Here is a 20,383-nt window from a genome sequence, read left to right as displayed (position 1 = left end):
GTGCGAAGGTAGAGAAAGAAAGGAGCAGGCAGAGAGAAGTATCAATTTTCGCAAGTGCCCGGCTCGGCCCGTATACCCGCGTGCGCTTTCCTTCTTCCCGCCCGCCCGCTCCCGCCTCACCATACCTCCTACCATATACACCTCCCAGTATGAACGTCGCATGCTCACTCACATCCGAGACACGCCACGGGCATTATCGCGATGCTGCTGTATGCCGAGCACCTGTTCAACATCCACGCCATCTCTATACAAGCAGTCCTCCCCTCTCCGTCCAACAAGGAGACTTGCGCGACGATCTCTACTGATGGCAGCAGTCTGACTCTCGCACACAATGGACATGTCGCCTCCATCAAACTCCCTGCCGCTGTGCCGAAAGGCCGCACCACTGCAGCGCTACCTATACCAGAGGCGCCTTGCGAAAGGATGAGCTTCCGTGTGCAGCTACAGCAGGCCACTCTCGCCGATGGCAGCCAGGAAGTGGAGAGCATTGTGCCCTGGACTGCTGCCGCCTTGAACGCTGACACCGAGCTCAGCTGCATGCATTGCCAGCAGATTGTCCTTGCCCGCGGTAAGGTCCTCACGTGGAAAAATCTGCCATCTGAGAATTGGGCCGAGATGATGGACTTTTGGCACTGCCACCGGCCACATGTCGCGCATGATCATGACCGGGACCCTCCTACGAAGGGCTATTCGGTTGACAGCACGCTCGCTCTCAACCCGGGGATTGGCATGGTCGATCCGGTGGATTTCGTGCTTGCCAGTAAGGACTGTGGAAACCTGAAGGTAGGACATGCATAAATTCTAGCCCTCCTACGTCTAAACACGGCACATCAAGAACCGGCCCTTTCAGGCCACCAAGGTCACCATCATGAGAGCGTCGGGATACAAATGTGCGAGATCAACCAAGCGTCGTAGTAGCAGTATCAGAACCAACCCTTGCGGTTCGTCTGATCGAGCACTTCAGTCTTGGGTCTAGCGTTTCACCGTCACTCCTAGGAGCTCATGGGCTTGACGGGATTAAAGCTTTGATACATATGCTTCGTCGTTACATAATCCGAGCATGCAGCCCAAAACATGTTCACTAATACTGTAATACATCAGATTACCTCATCTCACAATAGCCAGAACAAGGAAGCCGGACAACTAGAATGCGTGTCATGCAGTACAGTACTCGGTCACGTACACACCAGCGGTGGGTACAAGCTACGAAAGTTACATTTGGCCGCAACGTCTGCGATTGACCAACCCTCACGGTCGTACGAAGCAGAGAAGTGGTGGTCCTGTCTCTTGCTTTCGTCTATTGAATGCCAAGGCGTTCGCAAGTTCACCATCCAAGACAGTCGCAATGGCACACGGTCGCTTCGATTGTGGGTCTTCACGCCAGACATGACGGTATCGAGCTCGGCAATGACTTCTCCAGAACCCATGCGTGCTGTGAAGGTGTTCTGGCAGGACTGTGAAATGTCATTCCAGGACTCCGGTGCACTCAACAGAAATACGCTCGCAGAAGGCGAACTGGAGCTTCCTGCAGGCGAGACACAGGAACTCCGAGCGAAACTTGTCATGAGCGCAGCAATTTTGCCGGATAGTGCCAGAACTTTTCAGGGCTGGAATGTGGCCCTCCTACCACGCTTCACCCCTGCTGATCTGAGAAGTTGAGGCTCTCCGTCCGGAGCAGAGAGAACAGTAAGAGCTGCGCACAACTGGTGCCTCGGAAATACCGCTTACCACGACGAGACCAAAGTCTTGGACTAGACTTACCACCTGTACCTCAGCAGTACTGGCCCGCCCCTTTGGTGTGTAGTCTGGTGTACTCTTCCGAAACTTCCACGGGACGTTGACTGGCAGACATATCGGAATAAGGGCATATATAACAGTAGTAGTAGTGGTGGTGGTGGTGGGAGTGCGCGTGCCTGATCATGACCATCTTGCTCTGCATTTGCCAGCAAATTGAGCTGGAGTATCTGCAGACACGACGCAGTATGGGTACGGGAACGTTTGACATCCATGACAACACCACCGGGATGGCTTTTCATGTACCGAGCAACACGCATGATTTCCCAGGCTAAAGATACATAGCTTACCCAGCTACAACGTCGCTGAGCATTATTGAAGCGCTGCTACACTAGGTAGAAACTGGATGAAACTGACAGGCACTGTAGATCATTTCAGCTTCAGGTGAAATGGCCGATATCAATGAGGAAACAGAGCAGACCATAATCTTTTTGACGGTGATCAATTATTCCTACTGGAAAAGCGCCATGCGCATGGTGGCTAATGCATAGGCCTCAGCCAGACTCAATTGGAACGTGAAAGAGTCGTGTCACTATCCACCATCGAAACTCCAACCCTTCCTCGGGAGATGTCCTACCACCTACTACCGGTCTGTCATCATGTCACATAACGTCATGCCTCCGTGTGAACCATTCGAGCGAGTCGTTGTCGAATGGCTAGAGCTCAAGTTCCTAGTCTCAGAGCTCGACTGCTTCAAAGCTCGTCTTGCTCGAGCCTTCTGACAGCTCCGGGAACAGCTCCGCAAGAGCTGCGTTGGTGTTGCCATTTGGAAGGGAAGGTGGTGTCGCGAAGTTCATTCCCATGTGGTCCACGTTGCCCCAGCTGCTCACGCTCGGAAACATGTCACCACTTGTTTCTGCAGGGACATTGCTGCCGAAAAGTGTAAAGTCCCGGGCTGGGCCGTTGGAGAAATCACCATAGGTGTCCTCCATCACAGCGTCTTCGTTGAACGATTGCTCCATGTGAGCAGCAGGTGAAATGTGCGTTGCCGACGAGCCAGGACCAGCGATGCTCGAATCTGGAGTCTGGACGGGGTGCCAATTCGCTGGAAAGGCGAAATCATTATTATCGAACGTGAATTGGTTGGGCGAGAGGTCTCCGAATATGCTGTTCGGGTAGTGGGCTCCAGAGTGGGTTGATACGCTCGCCGAAGTGCCTAGGTCGTCGCTCAGTGCTGGCGTGATGGGGAATGCTGACGTCCGGAAGTTCGTCATGTCATTGAAGTCGAAATTGCCTGTGTGGTCCATATTGAAATGCCCCAGGAAATCGGCAGCGGGAGTATTCCCGTACGATATGGTGTTGGAAGTGCTTGGTCCTGCAAGTGGCGGAGGCGCCATGGACGAGCGCCGTGATGACTCGCCATAGGAGAGGGTTGACGGGGATGGCGCAATCGGCGTGAGTGGCGTGAGCATCGTGGATGATGGGGACGGCGGCACAGAGCCGTGTGGAAGCCGGACGACATTCTGTACTTTGCCCTTGCCGTTGCTCTTCGAACGCACGTAATCCCATCCATGAGCCTTCTCCATGTGCTGCTTGCAATTCGACTCTCTTTTGGAAGTGTATGGGCAGGGCTTGAACATGCAGTGGTAGAGCGAAGGGGCGGACGAATGCTTGTCGTTCATGTGACGCTCACGTTCCTTTTCAGTCGGCCAGCCAAACTCGTGGTATTTGCAGTCTACCTCAGAGCACTTCCACGGCCGCTCGTGAGTTTTGACGTGCTTGGTGAGGTCGCATGGACGCTTGAACTGCTTAGTGCAAAGTTCGCAGGTGTGAATCTCTGGCTTCGCGTTTTTCTTTCTTCGAGCCATAGATCGCGTGGCATCGTCCTCGTGAACGTCGAGAGCTGGCCGCTTCATGGCTGCAGACTCCAAATCTTCGTCGGAGATCGCTTCGCCACTTGCCAAAGATATAAGCTTGCCTTCGGGGGTAGTATGTACAAGCTCAGCTGGCTTGCCGTTGTGACTCAGCCCGCCGTGGAGTGAGACAATAGGATCCCTGTTCGGATGACGATTAGCACGACATGCCATTGTTATCAGTCACTGGAGTGAATGCATGTTTCAGAGAGAGCAGATCGCAATCGCGCGAACTTTTGATTGTAGGCAGTATCAGCAGCGCAGACCTGAGTACCTCTTTCTATTGCGCATTACGCATACTGCTCCCTGGGAACAGCAGGGCACGACGTAGCGGAATGCTGACAATGGGAAAATCGCAACAATAGTGACGTGGGATAACAAGGCTGAACAGGCCCCAGAACACAGTGCGTAACTGTATCAGCAAGTAGGAGGGCTAAGAACTTACTTGGTGGAGTCCATAGATTCAGGCTTGTCGCCCTTTGCCTGCTGTTCTCGAGTGGCGGCTAAAATACTGGCGTATCGTCGGATCTGCGAGTACGAGTCAATATGGGGCGAGAAGCCAAGCATAGGACTCTTCAAACAAACCTGCTCAACCAAATCCAAGAAATAGCCTTGCGTGTAGGGTCGCTCGTTGCGTGCCCGCTGATCAGACTCGTGAAGTGTCGTTACGGTGGTGTGTAGCACGCGAATCGTTCGCTCGCAAAATCGTAGGTATTTTGAAGGAGAGAGTGAATGTTCCTTTGCGCCGAGATAGTTATGAGTAAACGTGCAATCCGAATGGATGCGGATGCTGAGACTTACCGGCGCCAGAAATATGAGCCTCTTCTCCAGGTCGCGCAAGGTCCTGATGTCCTTGTCGTCAATGCTGGTGGGCACAGTCTTGATGAGATCGTGGAAGTCCGAGAGAGCGTCCTCTCGGAGAATGGGCTGCACTATGTGTTTATGGATCTGCTCGGCGGCGTACTTGCTCAAGCAGCGCTCTTCGTCTGCAGCCTCAGAGATGCTAGAGAATGAGGGCGAGTCGGGAGAGGAGGGAGCATCGGTAGCTTCTGCAGGGTTAGCAGACTCCCAAAGAGACGAGAAAGCAGCGTACTCACTGGGGCGAGACGAGATCTTTGCAGTGGAGATCGACTCCGTCGAGTCCGCAATAGAGGAGCCGATACCACTATCGGAAGAATGGCTATGGTGTCGTGTCCGAGTCTTCGGCGCTCGCTCTTGCTCTGGAGCCTGGTCCACCACGAAAGTCGGCACGGGCAGGACCTCCGACTCGCTCAGCGCATTGCCCAAAGCAATCTTGGACTTGGCAGCGACAGCCTTGTCAACACGGCCCAGCAGCTGGGTGAGACGACGCTCGCCAGCGCCCAGTAAGAGGTCCTCGAGAGATTGTGGAGAGGTGGACGAACGCATGGGCATGGCGGGGGTTGCCAGTCTCGACTCCAGCGGGTCCCAGAAGCTGCTCTTGCTGGTATTGCTCGTAGGGTGGTATGTGTCACCTTTGCGAATGGACAAATTCTGGAATGAGTCGAGTAGAGTCTCTGCGGGATCGCATTGTCTCGCGGGACGACGACGCGGGTGGGATGAAGCCGGCGCCGACATGTTGGCAGACGGGCAGCGGCGATTCGGGGCGAAGGGCCAGATCGACAGTCGGGGGGACAGACAGATGATGGGATGGCTAGAGCAGGGCGGCCACCTATCACATGCAGGCGGTGGTTAGCAAGAGCCAGCTGCGTGCAGCACGCTGAGATGAGTCACAACTTACGTCTCGATGGGGCGGCCACCAGCCGGGAGAAGAATAGCAGAGCGCTGCAGAACAGGGCAGCAGTTGCGTGCCGGAGGCAAGAGGAGGGAAGTATGTTGCGACGGCCTGATCTGGAGCCTGAGCGGCTGCAGCTGGGCGCGGCGGGTGACGAGGGCGGTGGAGGGCGGGCGACGGAGGGCCAGCAGGACAGCGCGACAGCGGAATAGCACAAGATCAGTCAAGAAGAAAGAGTTGCAGTGATACAAGCAAGGTAAGGTGGTCAATGGGCGACAAGACGAATCTCTTTCTGCGCGTCGGGCGTGATGCGGGAGTGAGGATGAGGTGGATGGAGAGGTGTCGTCTGCTCACTAAACTTGCTAGCAGGAGGTACGTCCCCTACGCTCTCGAACGACCCACCTGGGGGAGGGGCCTTGGCTGCTGCCTAGAAGCAGACCAGAACTAGAACTAGCTGCGCCTTCCTTCTATTTCCAGGACCCTTCCCTCGTTCCTTCCTCGCTTGCCGCTGTTGCACACTTCACCGGCTTCATCATCTACCCCATCGGTCCACGCGCAGAGTACCCGTAGGAGGTACCTCTAGGTAAATGTAGCAGACACCACTTGGTTCCGGCAATGCAATGATTGATGACGCGCAACGAGAGGAACCTTCTCGCTACCTCCTGCATAATGTACCTGATCCTGCTCCATTGGTGACACGGGAATCCTCAGGCATCCATCCTAGAGCCAGGCAGCGAAGGAGAGGGATGCTCGCAACTCGGATTGATGATTGCCTCCGTTCCGTTCCCACTTGCCAGTTGCCAGCAGCCAGCACTCAACAGCGAACGGAGCGAAGTTTGAACCGGGTGGACGGGCGACGGGCGACGGGCTGTGCCACTGCCACGGCCACGGCGGAGGTCCAGTCGTCACTCTGATGACGCAGGGCAGTTGGCAGCAGTTAGCAGGAGACGGAACGCGCTAAGTTGTGGTTCGGGACGTGGTCGCGTTCCGCTGCACGTGGGTGGCCTCGAATGACTTCGTCACTGGCCAACAGGACCTGAAACAGGGTCCTGCAGCGCTTTCTGGCGTGTCGTGCTCACCAAACATCACACTCTGCGACGACCGTTTCTCCTCATCTCATCCTCACCTTTCCCTCGCGCCTGTGGATGGCTGTTGTCCTCGAACTGCATGCCGCGATGCGTAGCACGAGCGGACTGTCTCTCACACGTTTCACCAAGTGCGTGTTATACACAGCATTGAAGAATGCTGTTTCGCCGCCACTCGTTCGTGAATAATGAGTCTCGCGTCTCTCTTCAGTGAAGTATGCCTCAGTACCTACAAGGTACCTCCTACATGTACCTTAGGTATATCAATGTGAAGTTCGCTGATCTGCACCTGCTTTAAAAGAACAACAATTCGAATCGCTTAGTACCACGCTCCACTGTCCTGCTGCACACACGCACACGCAGACACACACAGACACACACGCACGCACAGCAAACGCAGAGAACAAAACCGAGCCAGCACAACCTGAAAGACAACATCACTTGCCAAAAGCCAAAATGCTCACTTCAGGCCTACTCGTCACGCTCGCCATGGCGGGCTCCGTCGTCGCGAGTGCTGTAGTCCGCAAGCACGCGACCTGCCTCACGTCTGACGACCTCACCAACATCGCGCCGGATACCGTATCATGTATGGGGGCCGCTGCGCCTACAGAATGCGCGCCAGCAAGCGTCGCAGCGCCCAACATTGAGCAGTCGTTTCACACATTCAAGATTGAGTCCTTCGGTGCACAAGCAGCTCTGGTCGCCATCATGCTCTTTGAGTCTGGCGATTTCAAGTACAAGATCAATCACTATCCGGGCGTCGCAGGCCAGGGCACCAGAAACATGCAGTCTCCGGCATTCAACGCGAAATATGCTGACTGGATCGTGGCCAATGGAGACGACGCCAACATCACCCAAGAGAGCGTGAGTGCCGCGAGTGCGCAAGGCCTTGCAAACCTCTTGAACTTGATCAATACGGATAAGTGGGGCTTCGCAAGTGCTGCTTGGTTTGTCTCGACACAGTGCGATGCAAGCTATGTGCAGGCTCTGAGCGATGGCACTCAGGCGAGTTTTGAGAGTTACTTGACAGGATGTGTGGGAACGACTGCTACGAGCGACAGGCTTGCGGGATGGCAAAAGGTCATTGCCCTGAAGCAGTGGTAGTTGCAAGAGCAACATGAGCGCACACTGCAGAGTGACGGGATTGGGCATGTGTTGCGAACGACATCGAGATACCAGTACCATCATGTACATGGATGTACCTGTGTACCTTACCTTAGCTAAGCTGCCTAAGCACGACGGAAAGATGGTTGATGCGCGCGCCAAGTCCGCCGTCATATCATTATCTGCGGAATTAACCTTTCCCGACTTTCAGGTCGAGCTCGAAAATAAATGTTGTCTCTCCATGTAGTCCAGGTATGCGTCTGCCGATGCGACAGACATGATCAACCCCCATGGCCCCATCGTACCCTCGTCGGCGTGCTTGCGCTTCCTGCGTAGTGTGCTCGAAGGACCTGCGGTGTATGCGAACACGACGCCCAGCACACCCGGTTGCCGCCGTCGACTGCGATACCTCTCCTCGACACCGGCACCCCCGTGGACATTGGCCTTGACGTCCACGACACGGACACGGCCGCGGCAATGTTCCCCGCCTACAGCGATATCTTCGCAGGCCCCCGCTGCGCACGGGAGCACTGCCAGAGCACATGCGCGCGCGTTGCACTCGCAGCCATGCCTGCGCCAGGAAACGTTCTGGCGCCGGCTGCGGCAGTCTCGCAGTGCCTCCAAGCCTGCTGCGAACGACCATCTCCCGCCGTTGGCAGGCTTTCTCGACGACAATGCGGGCCTGGGTGGCCGTATCATCAAGCCCAGCAACGAACTGAAGCTGCGCTGCACCGAGTTTGACGAGAATGGCAATGTCACGCTCGTGAATGGCGAGTTCCGCAAGAGCGAGCTCATCCAAAAGTACTCGCTGCTGCCACGCGACCTACGCAAGATTGACAGCAGCGTGCTGCCGCATATCCTGGTGCGCCCTTCGGCCATCCTGATCAACCTGCTGCATCTGCGCTGTCTGATCAAGCACAACCGCGTTCTGGTCTTCGACGTCTATGGGTCCACCGACTCGTATGCGCAAAGCTTGTTCATGTACGATTTGGAAGGCAAATTGCGGCAGAGGCAGACGACGAGTACTGCGGGGAACCTGCCCTACGAGTTCCGCGCGCTCGAAGCGGTCCTCATCAGTGTGACGGGTGGCCTCGAGAGCGAGTTTGAGACGGTGCGAGAGCCGGTGGTGCGCGTGCTCCGTGAACTGGAGGAGGACATTGATCGAGACAAGCTACGGCACTTGCTCATCTACTCGAAGAAGCTGGGGACGTTTGAACAGAAAGCGCGTCTGGTGCGAGATGCCATCGACGACTTGCTGGAAGCAGACGATGACCTGGCAGCCATGTATCTCACGGAGAAGGCAGCGGGAACGGAGCGAGCAGACGACAACCATGAAGAAGTCGAACTACTGCTCGAGTCTTATCACAAAGTGGCCGATGAGATCGTGCAGGTCTCATCCAACATCGTCAGCGCGATCCGCAACACGGAGGAGATTGTCCGCGCCATTCTCGACGCCAATCGCAACAGCCTCATGCTCCTGGACCTTAAATTCAGCATCGGCACGCTAGGAATCAGCGCGGGAATGTTCATTGCTGCATTGTACGGCATGAATCTGGAGAACTTCATTGAAGAGTCGAACCTTGGTTTCTTTGGTGTGACTGCAGCGTCGACTATGCTATCGATTGCCGCCTGCTGGTGGGGCCTGAAAAAGCTGCGCAAGGTACAGAGGTTGTCCATGTGGGGCGAGGGCAAGAGGAGAAACTTGAGGAGCTCGCGAGGTAGATGGAGCGAGGTTGATGCTGCGGCGGACCCGTCTACAGGAAAGCCACTCGCAGGAGACGTGGCTGGCATCAAGAAGGCCGAAGGACCCCGACTATGGCAGAGTGCCCAGCATGAGCACGACAGGACGATGCATGGCCACACCAAGTCGTCCAATCGTTCGCTGGCCTTGAGAATGCCGAAATGAGGCGTGTGACATATTTGCTCTCGTCGACTGATTGTATGTTTATTGTGCTGGGTCTAGCGAGGCGTTCAGGCAGGTCGACATTGTCGTCGTGGGCATACTCTTATCTCAACCTTGTACAGGATAGATGCTCTCGGACACAGAACCATGGAGCGTAGGATAGGGTAGGATTGTTTATACCATCATCCATGTCTGGCACATTGTACAGAATCCCGCGTTAAGGTTGTTATTATTGTTTCCTGTTGCTACCTACCGTACCTTACCTACCTTACTGGCCGAGCTACCTAGGTCGGCGCCCTCGAATTTACCCCACTCGAGTGACATGACATGCACGACTGGCGTACATGTTGCATGTGGAGGAGGGCATATGTAGTAGATGTGTGCCGACGGCCTATCTGGGCGGAACACGAAGGTATACCGCTGATAAACTCGATGGATGCCTCATGCACATCTAGGGCAGAAGTAGTCAACCCTTATCATCACTAAAACTCACACACTCCCACGCATACACACACATACACACACACACACACACACAGTGAACATCAGCCTCAGTTGCGCTTGAACTCTGACATCCTTTGCTCACAATGACCGACTGGCGCAAACGTGGCCAGGACAAGGCCCAGTCCGTCTTGGACCTCATCCCTCCCGAGTGGCGGCTCACCAGCTTGCCTGCGATCGAGCAACAGCGAGACATCACCGGCGCGTACATGCGGCAATTTTTGAACGAGCACGAGGCGCGAATCACCGAGAGCGATGCCATCGACATCGTGAAGAAGTGCGCCAATGGGACCTGGAGCAGTGTGGAAGTCACCAAGGCCTTCTGTCACCGAGCTGCCATCGCACACCAACTGCTCAACTGTCTCCATGAAATCTTCTTTGATGCCGCCATCGCGCAAGCAGAAGCGCTGGATGCGTACTATGCCACACACAAGAAACCGGTAGGTGTGCTGCATGGCCTCCCCGTCTCGCTGAAAGACCAGTTCCATGTCCGCGATGTCGAGACGAGTATGGGATATATCGGCTGGCTCGGCACGTTCCAAGGCCAAAAAGGCACCGGCAAAGGGAAGAAGTTTGAATCGGAAATGGTCAAGGAGTTGCGATCACTCGGTGCAGTCTTGTATGTGAAAACCAGTGTTCCGCATACGTTGATGTGCGGTGAAACTATCGTAAGTGCCAGATGATGAACTTCCACCACTTGAAGCCGATTCTCACGTGCTCACCTCTCTGCAACGCTAGAATAACATCATCGGCTACACATACAATGCAAAGAATCGCTTGTTATCAGCGGGCGGGTGAGGATTCAAATTGAGGTCTCACATGGCGTAAACATCTTCAGCTGATGACAACCGTGTAGATCTAGCGGTGGCGAAGGTGCTCTGATTGGAGCTCGAGGGAGCGTCGTTGGGTTCGGGACAGACATTGGCGGCTCTATCAGACTGCCCAGTGCTTTCAATGTAAGTGATTTGCCACGTTCCGTCTCCGGCGGTTGCAGAATGTTAATCGCCATTTCCAGGGCCTGTATGGTCTTCGGCCCAGTACCGGACGATTGCCATATGAAGGCATGGCCAACAGTATGGATGGTCAGAACTCGGTTCTGAGTGTAGTGGGCCCTCTCTCGACCAGTGTCGATGGGCTGAAGCTCGTCACACAGGCGATCTTGAGCACCAAGCCATGGCTACACGACCCTTTGACACACGAGATTCCCTGGAGAAGCGACGCAGAGCTCGCAGTGTCTGATCCCGTACGACGACTGAGCAACACACTCACTTTTGCCGTGATCCGTCATGATGGAGAATGTGCTCCCATGCCACCTGTCGTCCGAGCTGTGAATATGGCTGTCGAGGCCATGACAGGAGCTGGACATCAGGTGAGAAGTACACTGATCATGATCCTCGGAGACCGCCACTAACGCATTGCAACTACCTGTGTAGGTCATTGACTGGCAACCGACGCCAACACACAAGGACGTTGTTGATATTGGGGTAAACAAGTCACGGAGCATGTCCCGCATCGTGTCCCGGACAGTCGCTAACTCTTATCTGTACTACTTTTCAGGTCACTTGTTGGGGTTTTGATGGTGGCCAAGACTGTACCAAAGACTTTGAGCTATCCGGCGAAGAGGCAGCTCCGCAAGTAAGTTGTTCGTTGGAGGCAACAAGCGTGGAGACAGATCTGAGGAAGCAGGTTTCCTCCCCGTATTTTCCAGAGTGAACTGCTGACTTTGCAGACTTTGGTCACGCGAGCGCCTCAAGCGAGCGCTACGGACATCATGACGGCAAACGTCACTAAAAGAGACCTTCAGAAGCAATACATGGAATATTGGAATAGTACCGCAGGGCTCACAGATACTGGACGACCCGTGGACTGCATCATTGCGCCTGTTGCGCCATTCCCGGTAAGTACAGATTGTCATCACTTTTTCTTACACCTCCATTTCTTCTTCTCTGCCACTGTATCCTTGAGAGCGCACGATCATCCGCTCCTCCCAAACGGGCACATTGAGACATCTGCTTACCATCTGTCATACGATTAGGCTCCACGGCCAAGCCTCTTCACATATTACGGATACACGGTTTGGGTCAACGTCTTAGACTACACGAGCGTCGTGATTCCTGTCACGAACGTCGACAAGAGTATTGATACCAAGGCCGAGAACTTCCAGGCAGTCAATGACATGGATCAGAAGACTCAGGATGCGTGTATGATTTCCGCCGCCGCCCCATCTTTACCATCTGAGAAGGGAGACTCGCTGACACACTGTTCTTCGTAGACGATCCCGAGATTTACGATGGGGCTCATGTGTCCATTCAGCTCGTGGGAAGGAGGCTGGAAGAGGAAAAGATGCTAGCCATTGCAAAGTATGTGGCCGAGACAATCCATGGAAAAGCACCTCGATGAGCTAGCCCTAGCCGGGCACCCTCATCCTCAACGAGAGTGAAGATATACGTACCCACCTACCTATAGTATGAAATTACATGCATTGAACATGGCCCCCCTCCCCCTCTTCCTACAAATTAAATGTTGGGTGTTGATGAGAAGTAGGCAAGGTAGGTGCCAATTTGCGTTGAGCGCCTAGCGGATAGTCGTTTGCATCATCATCATCATCATCATCATCATCACAACGATGCAATTAACTGCTTACGACATTGGTAGACGAACAACAACGAGAAAAATACAGTAAGAATCGTGCGGCACGAGTAATCGTACAGGGATGTTCGGGGTTGGAAGTGAAGTGGGATGTGTGTGGAACACTAAGGTAGACTAGTGAGTTCTCTATCCCTCCTAGTGGGGATTTTCTTCGGACGCCGACCATCACTACTCCATACACATGCAATGATACTCTCACACACACACTCTCTCTCTGCTGACACATACTCCAGTTCCACATGCCTCCATTTCCACTCAATCAAAAGTCGCGGTGCTACTACTGTGTGACAAAAAAAGACGAGGATAATAAGTACATTAGATACTCGTATCTCTTTCTTGCCCTTGCTGCTGCCTATTCAGTTTTGGCCCCAAGTCCATCCATATTCCGTTGAACTTTTCAGATTCAACGACATTCTTTCGATACGAGTGAGCTGGCTAAAAGTGACCAAAAAAACACATTTAAAAATTCCGGCCTCGTCTCATCCATTGTCCCCGACCGATCGACCGCCCTACCGCCGCAAATATGTTGGACTCCTTGGCCGCTGACCCTAAGACCACACTGGCGGTCAGCGTCATGGCAGGTTCATTCCTTTCAGGTAGGTGGTGAGGTGGTGAGGCGATGATGATGAGGTTGTAGTAGTAGTAATGATCACACGCGGCGCGCATGGGCAACTCGCCAGTATTCATCTTCTTCTAGTACCTTGATCAAGTAAAACAAAAACAAAAAACAAAAGAAAAAGGAAAAAAAAAAAAGAAATCTGACCAACGAGACATGATCCAGGAACCATGATGAGCCTATCCCTCATGGCCGTGCCCGTCTTCCTCGACACGACCGACCACGCTCCCCAGCTCTTCTCCGAATGGGTAGCCATGTACAACTACGGATTCCCCACCCTCCCCACCATCTCCATTGCCACGTGCGGATTATACCTCTACACGGCGCTGCGCGCGCGAGCGCTGGACTCTCCCTGGGCTCTATATGCCGCAGTGGCGGGCGTGACAACGGTCGTCATGGTGCCATTTACGTGGGTGTTCATGTGGCCGACGAACGAGACCATCATGGCGTTGGAGAAGCAGAGTCGTGGGGGGCGTCGAGGTGGTGAGGAAGAGAAGAAGGGGAAAAAGGTGGAAAATCAAGCGGGAGAGATTCGTGAGGCACGAAGACTGGTGAAGAAGTGGAGTCGGATTCACTTCACGAGATCGTTGTTTCCGCTTACTGGCGCGCTTGTTGGGCTTTACGGACTGCTGAAGACAGAGTAGAGAGAGAAAGAGAGAGGGAGAGAGAGAGAGAGAGATGTCAATCATGCTTGTTGTTTTCAGGAGCATATTGAATATTGCGCTGTTTGGGGAGGAGGAAGGGAAGTGGTCGGCGATGGAAATGACGATGACGATATGGATAGATGTCTTGGTTTCTTTTTTTTTCTTGTGTTTGTGCAGCCATTTACAACCCTCCTCCAGTTTGATTTTAAAAACGAGAACCAAAAATAGAGAGCAATCGAATTGGTGTGGAAGGAAGAAGTAGACAGACAGACAGGCAGACAGATGGATAGGTTTCCAGGAGAAATTTTCAAAGCTGAGATGGTATGTACGATGTAGTTGTTATGGAAATAAACCAAAAAGAAGCAACGAAACAAGGTCCACCCCCGAACTCGCCTTGGTGCATCACCTCAGGTGCATAGTCATATGAAGAATACCTAGGTAGACAAAATTAATTCTTTTGCCACAGATAAAGGTGAAAACAGGAAACATCTCAGAGTGGCAAAGTGATTAGTCTCAAAACAGTTTGTCTCACTGTGCACCACGTGGTGGTATCCCGTCCAGGGCTGGAAACGCCTCGAGTACTGGGTACTAACCAGGTAGGCATGTCTTCACAGATCCAGGGATCTACACGTTGGTTTTGTACACCATTTCTATTTGGCCTGTCTCGTGTACCTTAGTATGTGCATGTGTGTGTGTGTGTGTGTGTCTGGAACAGAACTTATTATTCCCGGACCCCGGTGTCAACGCTTTCGGTGAACACGATTCGCCCCCCTCGTGCAAGTCCCTGTCCGGCCTTGGGGGAGACACTTAATAATATGGCCCCCAGGCCCATATCCATACGGTGCGGACTTAATAATACCTGTATGTTCAATTTCTATAAGCTGCTTGGTCCGAAATTCTTCAAAAAGGTGTGCCCACATAAAGTTCGAGAGAGCTGGGGTTTATTCAGCGTGGGAAGAGTGCAGCTTGTTGGACGTATCCTAGCCATTGGCTTTGAACAAGACCCTCTGAAGCCTGGTCACCAACCGAGTGTGTATATAATCTCATAGACCTGAATTCTGCTCATCGTTGCCTGCCCCACGATCCATCCAGCCAGTACGTTCATCCAACACGACAACGACGACTAGACGCCATGAGTACCATCGCGAAAACTGCGGTGGCAGATAGCCCAGACACATCGTCAGCACAACAGTTGCGAGAGCTCACTTCATTACTGAAGGACTCCGAAATCATCACTCCAGGACACGCCGGCTACGAGGTTGCGTCGTCAACATGGTCCTATGGCAAGAACCTCCATCCACAGCTTATCGTGCAACCGGAACAGATTGATACTCTGTGCGAAGTCGTCAAATTCCTCGCACAGTCTAACCTGGACTTCAACATTCGCACGAGGTCAGTATGACATGGTCCTGCAGCATGTCATTTGCAACTGACTCTGGTGATCCAGTGGTGTCGGAAGTTCTTCAGCCAAGGATGTTTTGGTATCCGTCCGAAACTTCAGAGATTTCGAGTTCGATCGTGAGCAAGAGGTTCTTACTATTGGAGCTGGAAGCCTGTGGTCGGAGTATTACGAGCAAATGAAAGCAGTGGCACCCGATTATACAGTCGTAGCCGCGGCAACTCCCTTCCTCGGTTTGGGAGGGTCAGTCATTGCCGGGGGCTTCAGTCTCATGTCCAAGGAGTACGGCTGCATTTCGGATCCGGAGAACATGCTCGATGTAGAGGTCGTGAAGCTCGACGGCTCTCTCGTGTGGGCTTCCAGCGAGCCCGATCTCCTGTGGGCACATCGCGGCGCTTACATCGGCCTCGGTGTGGTCACCAGAATCAAGCTCCGGGCGTACAAGTACCCGCAGGACATCTGGGGAGGGTCTATCATCATCCCCAGGACCAAAGAATCCGAAGTGGCCCAAGCGATTAGTGCGATGGACCACTCTAAAGCTGTTGAGAATCGAGTCTTTGCGCTTCTGATTCCGATGCCGCAGGTCTTCATTGTCAACGCGTTCGATGCGAATGGAGAAGAGCAAGGTCGCCAAACCTTTGGGCCCATCCTGCAGATTGAAGGCGCCATGGACATGACCAAGACCATGGATCTGGCGGGATTCGCGCAGATGCAAGCACAGGCAGAGGCCCAAAAAGGTCACTTACACCAGTGGTTCAATCCGTTGGCCTTGGGCAAGCTGTCCGAGGAACTTGTTCTCAAATCATTCGACTGGCAACGACAATGCGCAGCTCAGGGAACACAAGCGACTGTGATGTACGAGCTCTGGGGCACAGTGAGTAACTTCTCGCACTAGCTTTACCATGATATCCCGAGTCATCGCTGACCCCACAATAGCGAGGTCCTCAGAGTGGACCCTTGGCATCTGCTTGGCCTCGTTCCGACAAAGCTCGCCACTTCTGCATGCTGAGTATGAGTGCAGCACCGGATGCCACACCAGAGCAGATCCAGCTATCTCGAAAGCTCGTCAAAGAAGGTCCAACAGAGCTGATGGGAGACCAGTTCGACAACACGTTGACTGCCACAAGCGGCTTGGAAGACTATCATAATTTCAAAGGAGTAAGTGAGCCATGCCGAGACGTCATTCGTCTGTGCTTCGGTTGCTGATATATGTGTGGCCTAGATCTATGCGCAAAACTGGGATAAAATTGTCGCAGTGAAGCAGAGGTATGATCCGAGTGGCCGGCTCAATGGCTCGCCGTTGGCTCGCGCTTTGATTGAGCACATTAGCAGTGGCTCTGTGCCTTTGCAGGCGTAATGTGGGCTGCAGTATATTTCCCAGGCCCTTGGCGCGTGGAGGGTGATTAGGTACCGGCGATGTAGGTCACTGCGGCGGCGGCAGGAGGGAGGAGAGCGGAGGGGTGGGGGCGGTGGCGGTGGCTTCGCGTCGACGTCGTCTGCTTGGCGCTGGAGCAGTTGCAGGAGTCCGCAAGTCGTTGCACGGCATTGCGAGGAAGAGGCTGTGGAATCCACAGCGATGGGATGAGGTGAGGTGAGGTGAGCTGGTGAAGTAGGTACATTGGATGTACGACAGTACCAAGGCGTTGGCGTTCATAGGTTCTCCTGCAGTCTCGGGTACGACGGGTACCTCCATCGACGCCGTCAAAGTTTATTATTATCGACCCACCTCACCTCGTCCATCGTCTACGCCAAAGCCCCTCGTAATGGGCATCAAAAGTATGTGAGGATCATAAAACTGGTCTACAGAGGGGAAAATGCGGAATTACTGTGTGCCATAACATGCGAACACTGGCCACATGCGCTATATATCCAGAAGAAGTCACGTCTCAAGCTCCCGGCTTGACGACATCGGAAGCCACAGACCGGAATGCTTGCTCATCCGCGCAGAAGGATCTGCACCGTCTCGAAGCTGACAGCTCGTAAACGTCGTCGCAAATCGCTTTCTAATTGCGCCGATACTTGCTGTTCTCTCGTTAGCGTATATCTCGCTGCGGTCGACGCGACCACTGACCTCGCTCAACGTCGTCGAAGTGTTGTACATGGCGGCGAGGATATCTGATCCGGCTTCGCCTCCCCCGACTGCACTCCGCCTTCGTCGCGCCATGCTGAGTCGTTGCGAGAACAGATTGACCAGATCCTGCACGCGATAGAGGTCATTCAGCACTGTCTGTGCCGCCGCTTGGACCTGCTCATTTCCCGTGGCACCGAGTGCATCCATCAGGCCATCTAAGCCCGCTGGGGGGCTTCGTAGCAACTCTTTCAGAGCGACGGGGGTATCAGCCTCGGACGTATTTGCTCGTGGTGTATTCTTGGCTGCGGCAGCACACCACGCAATGAGCTGAAGAAACGTCCCCGTTAGCGATTCCAGGCAACAAAGAAGAAAAGAGAGAAACAGAAAAAAGAAGAAGAGACAGGATGATGACTCACTTTGAACGTGACGAGAGAAATAATGGTCAGTAGGTTCCCGTTGAGCGAGCACGAGCAATCCAGAATGGTGTTGAGCGAGGAGATGATGTTCCGGTTCATGGAGGCTGCCATTTCGAGCGTGGGCGGCGGTATCTGCTCCGGCATGCCGCGTCGAGGACACGCTTTGGAGGCCTCTGTGATGCTCAATTGGCGCAGGAGATCGAGGGCAGTATTCAGACAGCAGCGATCGGGCTCACACATGGACGGATTCCAATGCTGCTGCAGGTCGTAGCACGAGGCCATGTCGTTGTTCATCATGAACATGTCCATATCGTGGTCGTTGGGCAGCATGGCGACGTTGATATCCGGAAGGTCCTGTGTCGTGACCGAGGGTCTCTGGGTGGTGGTGGTGGTGGAGGAGGAGGATGGAGAATAGGAGGCAGGAGGAAGGACGTGCGGCGCGAGGGTGTGGGGGATGTCGACCATGTGGTGCTGTTGTTCGGCAGGCAAATTGACCATGCCGTCCATCCAGTCGTGCTGGCTGTTTTGGTTGGCACTGTCTCGACGGCGCATGGGGGCCTCGGGTGGTTTGACATGAGGAGTGGAGGTAGCAGTAGTAGTGGAGGAGGAGGAGGAGGGGATTTCGGGATCGTGGGAGTGGGTGTTGGCCGAGCGGCCATTGCGGCGCGAAAGGCCATATTCACATTTCAAGCCGCGGTTGATGCAGCGCGAGCATGATGGCTTTTCTTTGCTGCACCGGACCTTGGCACTGGCGCAAATCTCGCAGCTGTCTCGCAACTTGACGGTCTCGCGATATTTGGCGGACGCGGCGGCGGCGGTTCGCTCAGGCATGGTATGGCGCGAAGGAGGGCGAGGGCAGACAAGTGAAGGTGAGGGCGAGGCCGTGAGGGTGGTGAGGGTGGTGAGGGTGAGGGTGGAACGGACGAGTGGTCTCGGTGGCGGGCGGTGCAGACGGAGGGCGGGAGACGGAGACCGAGAGGCGACCAATGAGGAGGTAGTGTACTGGGGGGAGGGGAGGGGGGAGGGGGGTTAGGGTAATGGAGAGGCGATAGAGCAGCAGTCGAGTGGGCGCGACGGACAGGGCTGAAGATCAGGACAGGCAGTGTGCAATCAGTGATGACAGGAGTGATATAGCAGCAGGCAGGCCTGGACCAGTGGCGGCTGAGAGGACATGGTTTGGCCAGGCAGGTGCAGGTGCAGGTGCAGGTGCAGGTGCAGGTTAGGTAGGTACGGTAGGTACGGTAGGTACGGTAGGTACGGTAGGTACGGTAGGTACGGTAGGCTGGCAGGCTGAGGGAGGCGTTGCTGGCGCCAGATGCAGGCGTGAAGGAAGCAGGCAGGGAAGTCGGCAAGCGAAGCGAACGAGGCGTTGGTTGAGAGTTGCATTGCATAGGTACAGTCGGTCGGTGCAAGTGGCAGAGAGGCAGAGCATCACATAGAGCATAGGCAAGGTCGCACAGCATCACAGAGCACGAGTAGCATAAGCAGTAGCATGGCATGGCATCGCGTCCGTCGCAGCAGCGGTGGCGGCAGCGGACGGGCGTGACGACGATCGGCCAGAGCCGGCCCACTGGGTGCCAGCGAGCCAGGGACATGTAGGAGTGAGTGTAGGAGTGAGTGTAGTGTTACTAGTATAGGAGCTGACTATATGTGGTACCAGAGTTGTACAGAGCATACCATGATACCTGATCAATGGACGGGATGGACGGGATGGACGGGATGGATGGATGGATGGATGGATGGATGGACGGGATGAGATGGTGTTGGCAGTGCCAGGGACTTGGTGCCGTCGCCCTACAGTTTCCCGAAAATGGGCGAAGAAACGCCATCAAGCGTCCGTCCCTGGCGTGAGGCGTGAGCCGGGCCCCTCCTCGCACGAGTCTCGTCTCGTACGCGCGCAGCTGCAGGATGACAGCACCCCTACCCGCGGTGCATAGGGCAGGAAGAGGAGGAAGAGGAGGAGGAGGAGGAGGAGGAGGAGGAGGAGGAAGAGGAGCACTGGAGCACTGGAGCACTGGACCACTGTAGAAGGAGGGGAGAGGAGCCTACTAAGGATGTACCGTACTACCTGTCGCTCTGGGCCTGGGCGCCGTTTCGGGCGTGTGCGTGCAGTGGACTCACACAGCCTACCTAACTCGATGTACGTCCTAGTGCACACTGGCACAGGGCCAGGAGTACAAGGAACTACCTCCTAGCAATGCTAGTTCTGCAGTGGTGGGACTACGACACAGGAGGCTACAGGGTACAGACTACAGGCTACAGGCTACAGGCTACAGATACATTACTTACGGGAGCCCGAGTTGCACCACCACTACGTACACGCACAGGGCTACATGTACCAGCCCCTACCCCTACCTGGGGTTATTCTCCTAGGAGGTACCGCTGGCGTGAATCTCGCCACGAGACACGCTACACACGGACTCTTGAATAAGCTCCGAAAGCTTAAATGCGCGTGCCTGCAGATCCACTTGGGCTGTTGGTACCAGCTCTCGGGTCTGCCGCTCCCTGTCGTGTGGGGCACGGGCCTTGCGTTTCGCGACTTCCCCATGTTCCTCCCCTCTCTCTCTCTCTCTCTGTCTCTCTCTCTCTCTCTCT

General features: G+C 54.5%; 9 protein-coding genes across 9 annotated transcripts; 6 read left to right on the top strand and 3 right to left on the bottom strand.

Annotated features, from left to right (window-relative positions):
- Window positions 1-201: 201 nt before the first annotated feature.
- On the top strand, window positions 202-1,659 carry SEPMUDRAFT_57325 (uncharacterized protein; the record flags this gene model as incomplete). Its single annotated transcript, XM_016909430.1, has 2 exons — window positions 202-783; window positions 1,102-1,659. 2 exons carry the CDS (start codon window positions 202-204, stop codon window positions 1,657-1,659), a joined length of 1,140 nt encoding a protein of 379 aa, XP_016765296.1.
- SEPMUDRAFT_146274 (uncharacterized protein) lies at window positions 1,340-5,686 on the bottom strand. The gene is made up of 6 exons (XM_016903547.1): window positions 5,407-5,686; window positions 4,745-5,337; window positions 4,449-4,693; window positions 4,233-4,385; window positions 4,093-4,175; window positions 1,340-3,789 (listed from the first exon to the last, which is right to left on the bottom strand). The coding sequence occupies exons 2-6, from the start codon at window positions 5,241-5,243 to the stop codon at window positions 2,472-2,474; spliced, it is 2,298 nt and encodes a 765-aa protein (XP_016765295.1). The 5' UTR covers window positions 5,244-5,337; window positions 5,407-5,686; the 3' UTR covers window positions 1,340-2,471.
- Window positions 5,687-6,895: 1,209 nt separating this feature from the next.
- Window positions 6,896-7,732, top strand: SEPMUDRAFT_146273 (uncharacterized protein). The gene has a single exon (XM_016903546.1). The coding sequence runs from the start codon at window positions 6,942-6,944 to the stop codon at window positions 7,587-7,589; it is 648 nt and encodes a 215-aa protein (XP_016765294.1). The 5' UTR covers window positions 6,896-6,941; the 3' UTR covers window positions 7,590-7,732.
- Window positions 7,733-7,863: 131 nt separating this feature from the next.
- Window positions 7,864-9,689, top strand: SEPMUDRAFT_146272 (cora-domain-containing protein; the record flags this gene model as incomplete). Its single annotated transcript, XM_016903545.1, has 1 exon — window positions 7,864-9,689. The coding sequence occupies one exon, from the start codon at window positions 7,867-7,869 to the stop codon at window positions 9,493-9,495; it is 1,629 nt and encodes a 542-aa protein (XP_016765293.1). The 3' UTR covers window positions 9,496-9,689.
- Window positions 9,690-10,043: 354 nt separating this feature from the next.
- SEPMUDRAFT_146271 (amidase) lies at window positions 10,044-12,449 on the top strand. Its single transcript, XM_016903544.1, has 9 exons — window positions 10,044-10,661; window positions 10,732-10,787; window positions 10,850-10,949; window positions 11,009-11,362; window positions 11,427-11,477; window positions 11,551-11,628; window positions 11,723-11,890; window positions 12,029-12,194; window positions 12,266-12,449. The coding sequence occupies exons 1-9, from the start codon at window positions 10,080-10,082 to the stop codon at window positions 12,391-12,393; spliced, it is 1,683 nt and encodes a 560-aa protein (XP_016765292.1). The 5' UTR covers window positions 10,044-10,079; the 3' UTR covers window positions 12,394-12,449.
- A 716-nt stretch (window positions 12,450-13,165) lies between these two features.
- Window positions 13,166-13,902, top strand: SEPMUDRAFT_104466 (DUF1772-domain-containing protein; the record flags this gene model as incomplete). Its single annotated transcript, XM_016900542.1, has 2 exons — window positions 13,166-13,238; window positions 13,424-13,902. The coding sequence occupies 2 exons, from the start codon at window positions 13,166-13,168 to the stop codon at window positions 13,900-13,902; spliced, it is 552 nt and encodes a 183-aa protein (XP_016765291.1).
- Window positions 13,903-14,828: 926 nt separating this feature from the next.
- On the top strand, window positions 14,829-16,416 carry SEPMUDRAFT_146270 (uncharacterized protein). The gene has a single exon (XM_016903543.1). The coding sequence runs from the start codon at window positions 15,480-15,482 to the stop codon at window positions 16,194-16,196; it is 717 nt and encodes a 238-aa protein (XP_016765290.1). The 5' UTR covers window positions 14,829-15,479; the 3' UTR covers window positions 16,197-16,416.
- A 747-nt stretch (window positions 16,417-17,163) lies between these two features.
- Window positions 17,164-17,929, bottom strand: SEPMUDRAFT_146269 (uncharacterized protein). Its single transcript, XM_016903542.1, has one exon. The coding sequence runs from the start codon at window positions 17,577-17,579 to the stop codon at window positions 17,181-17,183; it is 399 nt and encodes a 132-aa protein (XP_016765289.1). The 5' UTR covers window positions 17,580-17,929; the 3' UTR covers window positions 17,164-17,180.
- A 519-nt stretch (window positions 17,930-18,448) lies between these two features.
- On the bottom strand, window positions 18,449-18,619 carry SEPMUDRAFT_34261 (uncharacterized protein; the record flags this gene model as incomplete). Its single annotated transcript, XM_016908565.1, has 1 exon — window positions 18,449-18,619. A coding segment is annotated over one exon (171 nt), but the record flags the coding sequence as incomplete, so codon positions are not given.
- Window positions 18,620-20,383: the final 1,764 nt, after the last annotated feature.

Source organism: Sphaerulina musiva (assembly GCF_000320565.1).
Source record: "Sphaerulina musiva SO2202 unplaced genomic scaffold SEPMUscaffold_1, whole genome shotgun sequence".
NCBI classification, from domain to species: Eukaryota; Fungi; Ascomycota; class Dothideomycetes; order Mycosphaerellales; family Mycosphaerellaceae; genus Sphaerulina; species Sphaerulina musiva.
This window is presented reverse-complemented; position numbering and strand designations above follow the sequence as displayed.

Bases quoted from the DNA above. Each gene is read 5' to 3' on its own strand.
- SEPMUDRAFT_146274 (XM_016903547.1), bottom strand. From the start codon at position 5,243: ATGTCGGCGCCGGCTTCATCCCACCCGCGTCGTCGTCCCGCGAGACAA. The intron at 4,386-4,448 runs GTAAGTCTCAGC...CTCGGCGCAAAG, and splicing joins GGCTCATATTTCTGGCGCCG to GAACATTCACTCTCTCCTTC. The intron at 3,790-4,092 runs GTAAGTTCTTAG...TCATCCGAACAG, and splicing joins GAATCTATGGACTCCACCAA to GGATCCTATTGTCTCACTCC.
- SEPMUDRAFT_146273 (XM_016903546.1), top strand. From the start codon at position 6,942: ATGCTCACTTCAGGCCTACTCGTCACGCTCGCCATGGCGGGCTCCGTC.
- SEPMUDRAFT_146271 (XM_016903544.1), top strand. From the start codon at position 10,080: ATGACCGACTGGCGCAAACGTGGCCAGGACAAGGCCCAGTCCGTCTTG. The intron at 10,950-11,008 runs GTAAGTGATTTG...CGCCATTTCCAG, and splicing joins GACTGCCCAGTGCTTTCAAT to GGCCTGTATGGTCTTCGGCC. The intron at 12,195-12,265 runs GTATGATTTCCG...TGTTCTTCGTAG, and splicing joins TCAGAAGACTCAGGATGCGT to ACGATCCCGAGATTTACGAT.
- SEPMUDRAFT_146270 (XM_016903543.1), top strand. From the start codon at position 15,480: ATGAAAGCAGTGGCACCCGATTATACAGTCGTAGCCGCGGCAACTCCC.
- SEPMUDRAFT_146269 (XM_016903542.1), bottom strand. From the start codon at position 17,579: ATGGATGCACTCGGTGCCACGGGAAATGAGCAGGTCCAAGCGGCGGCA.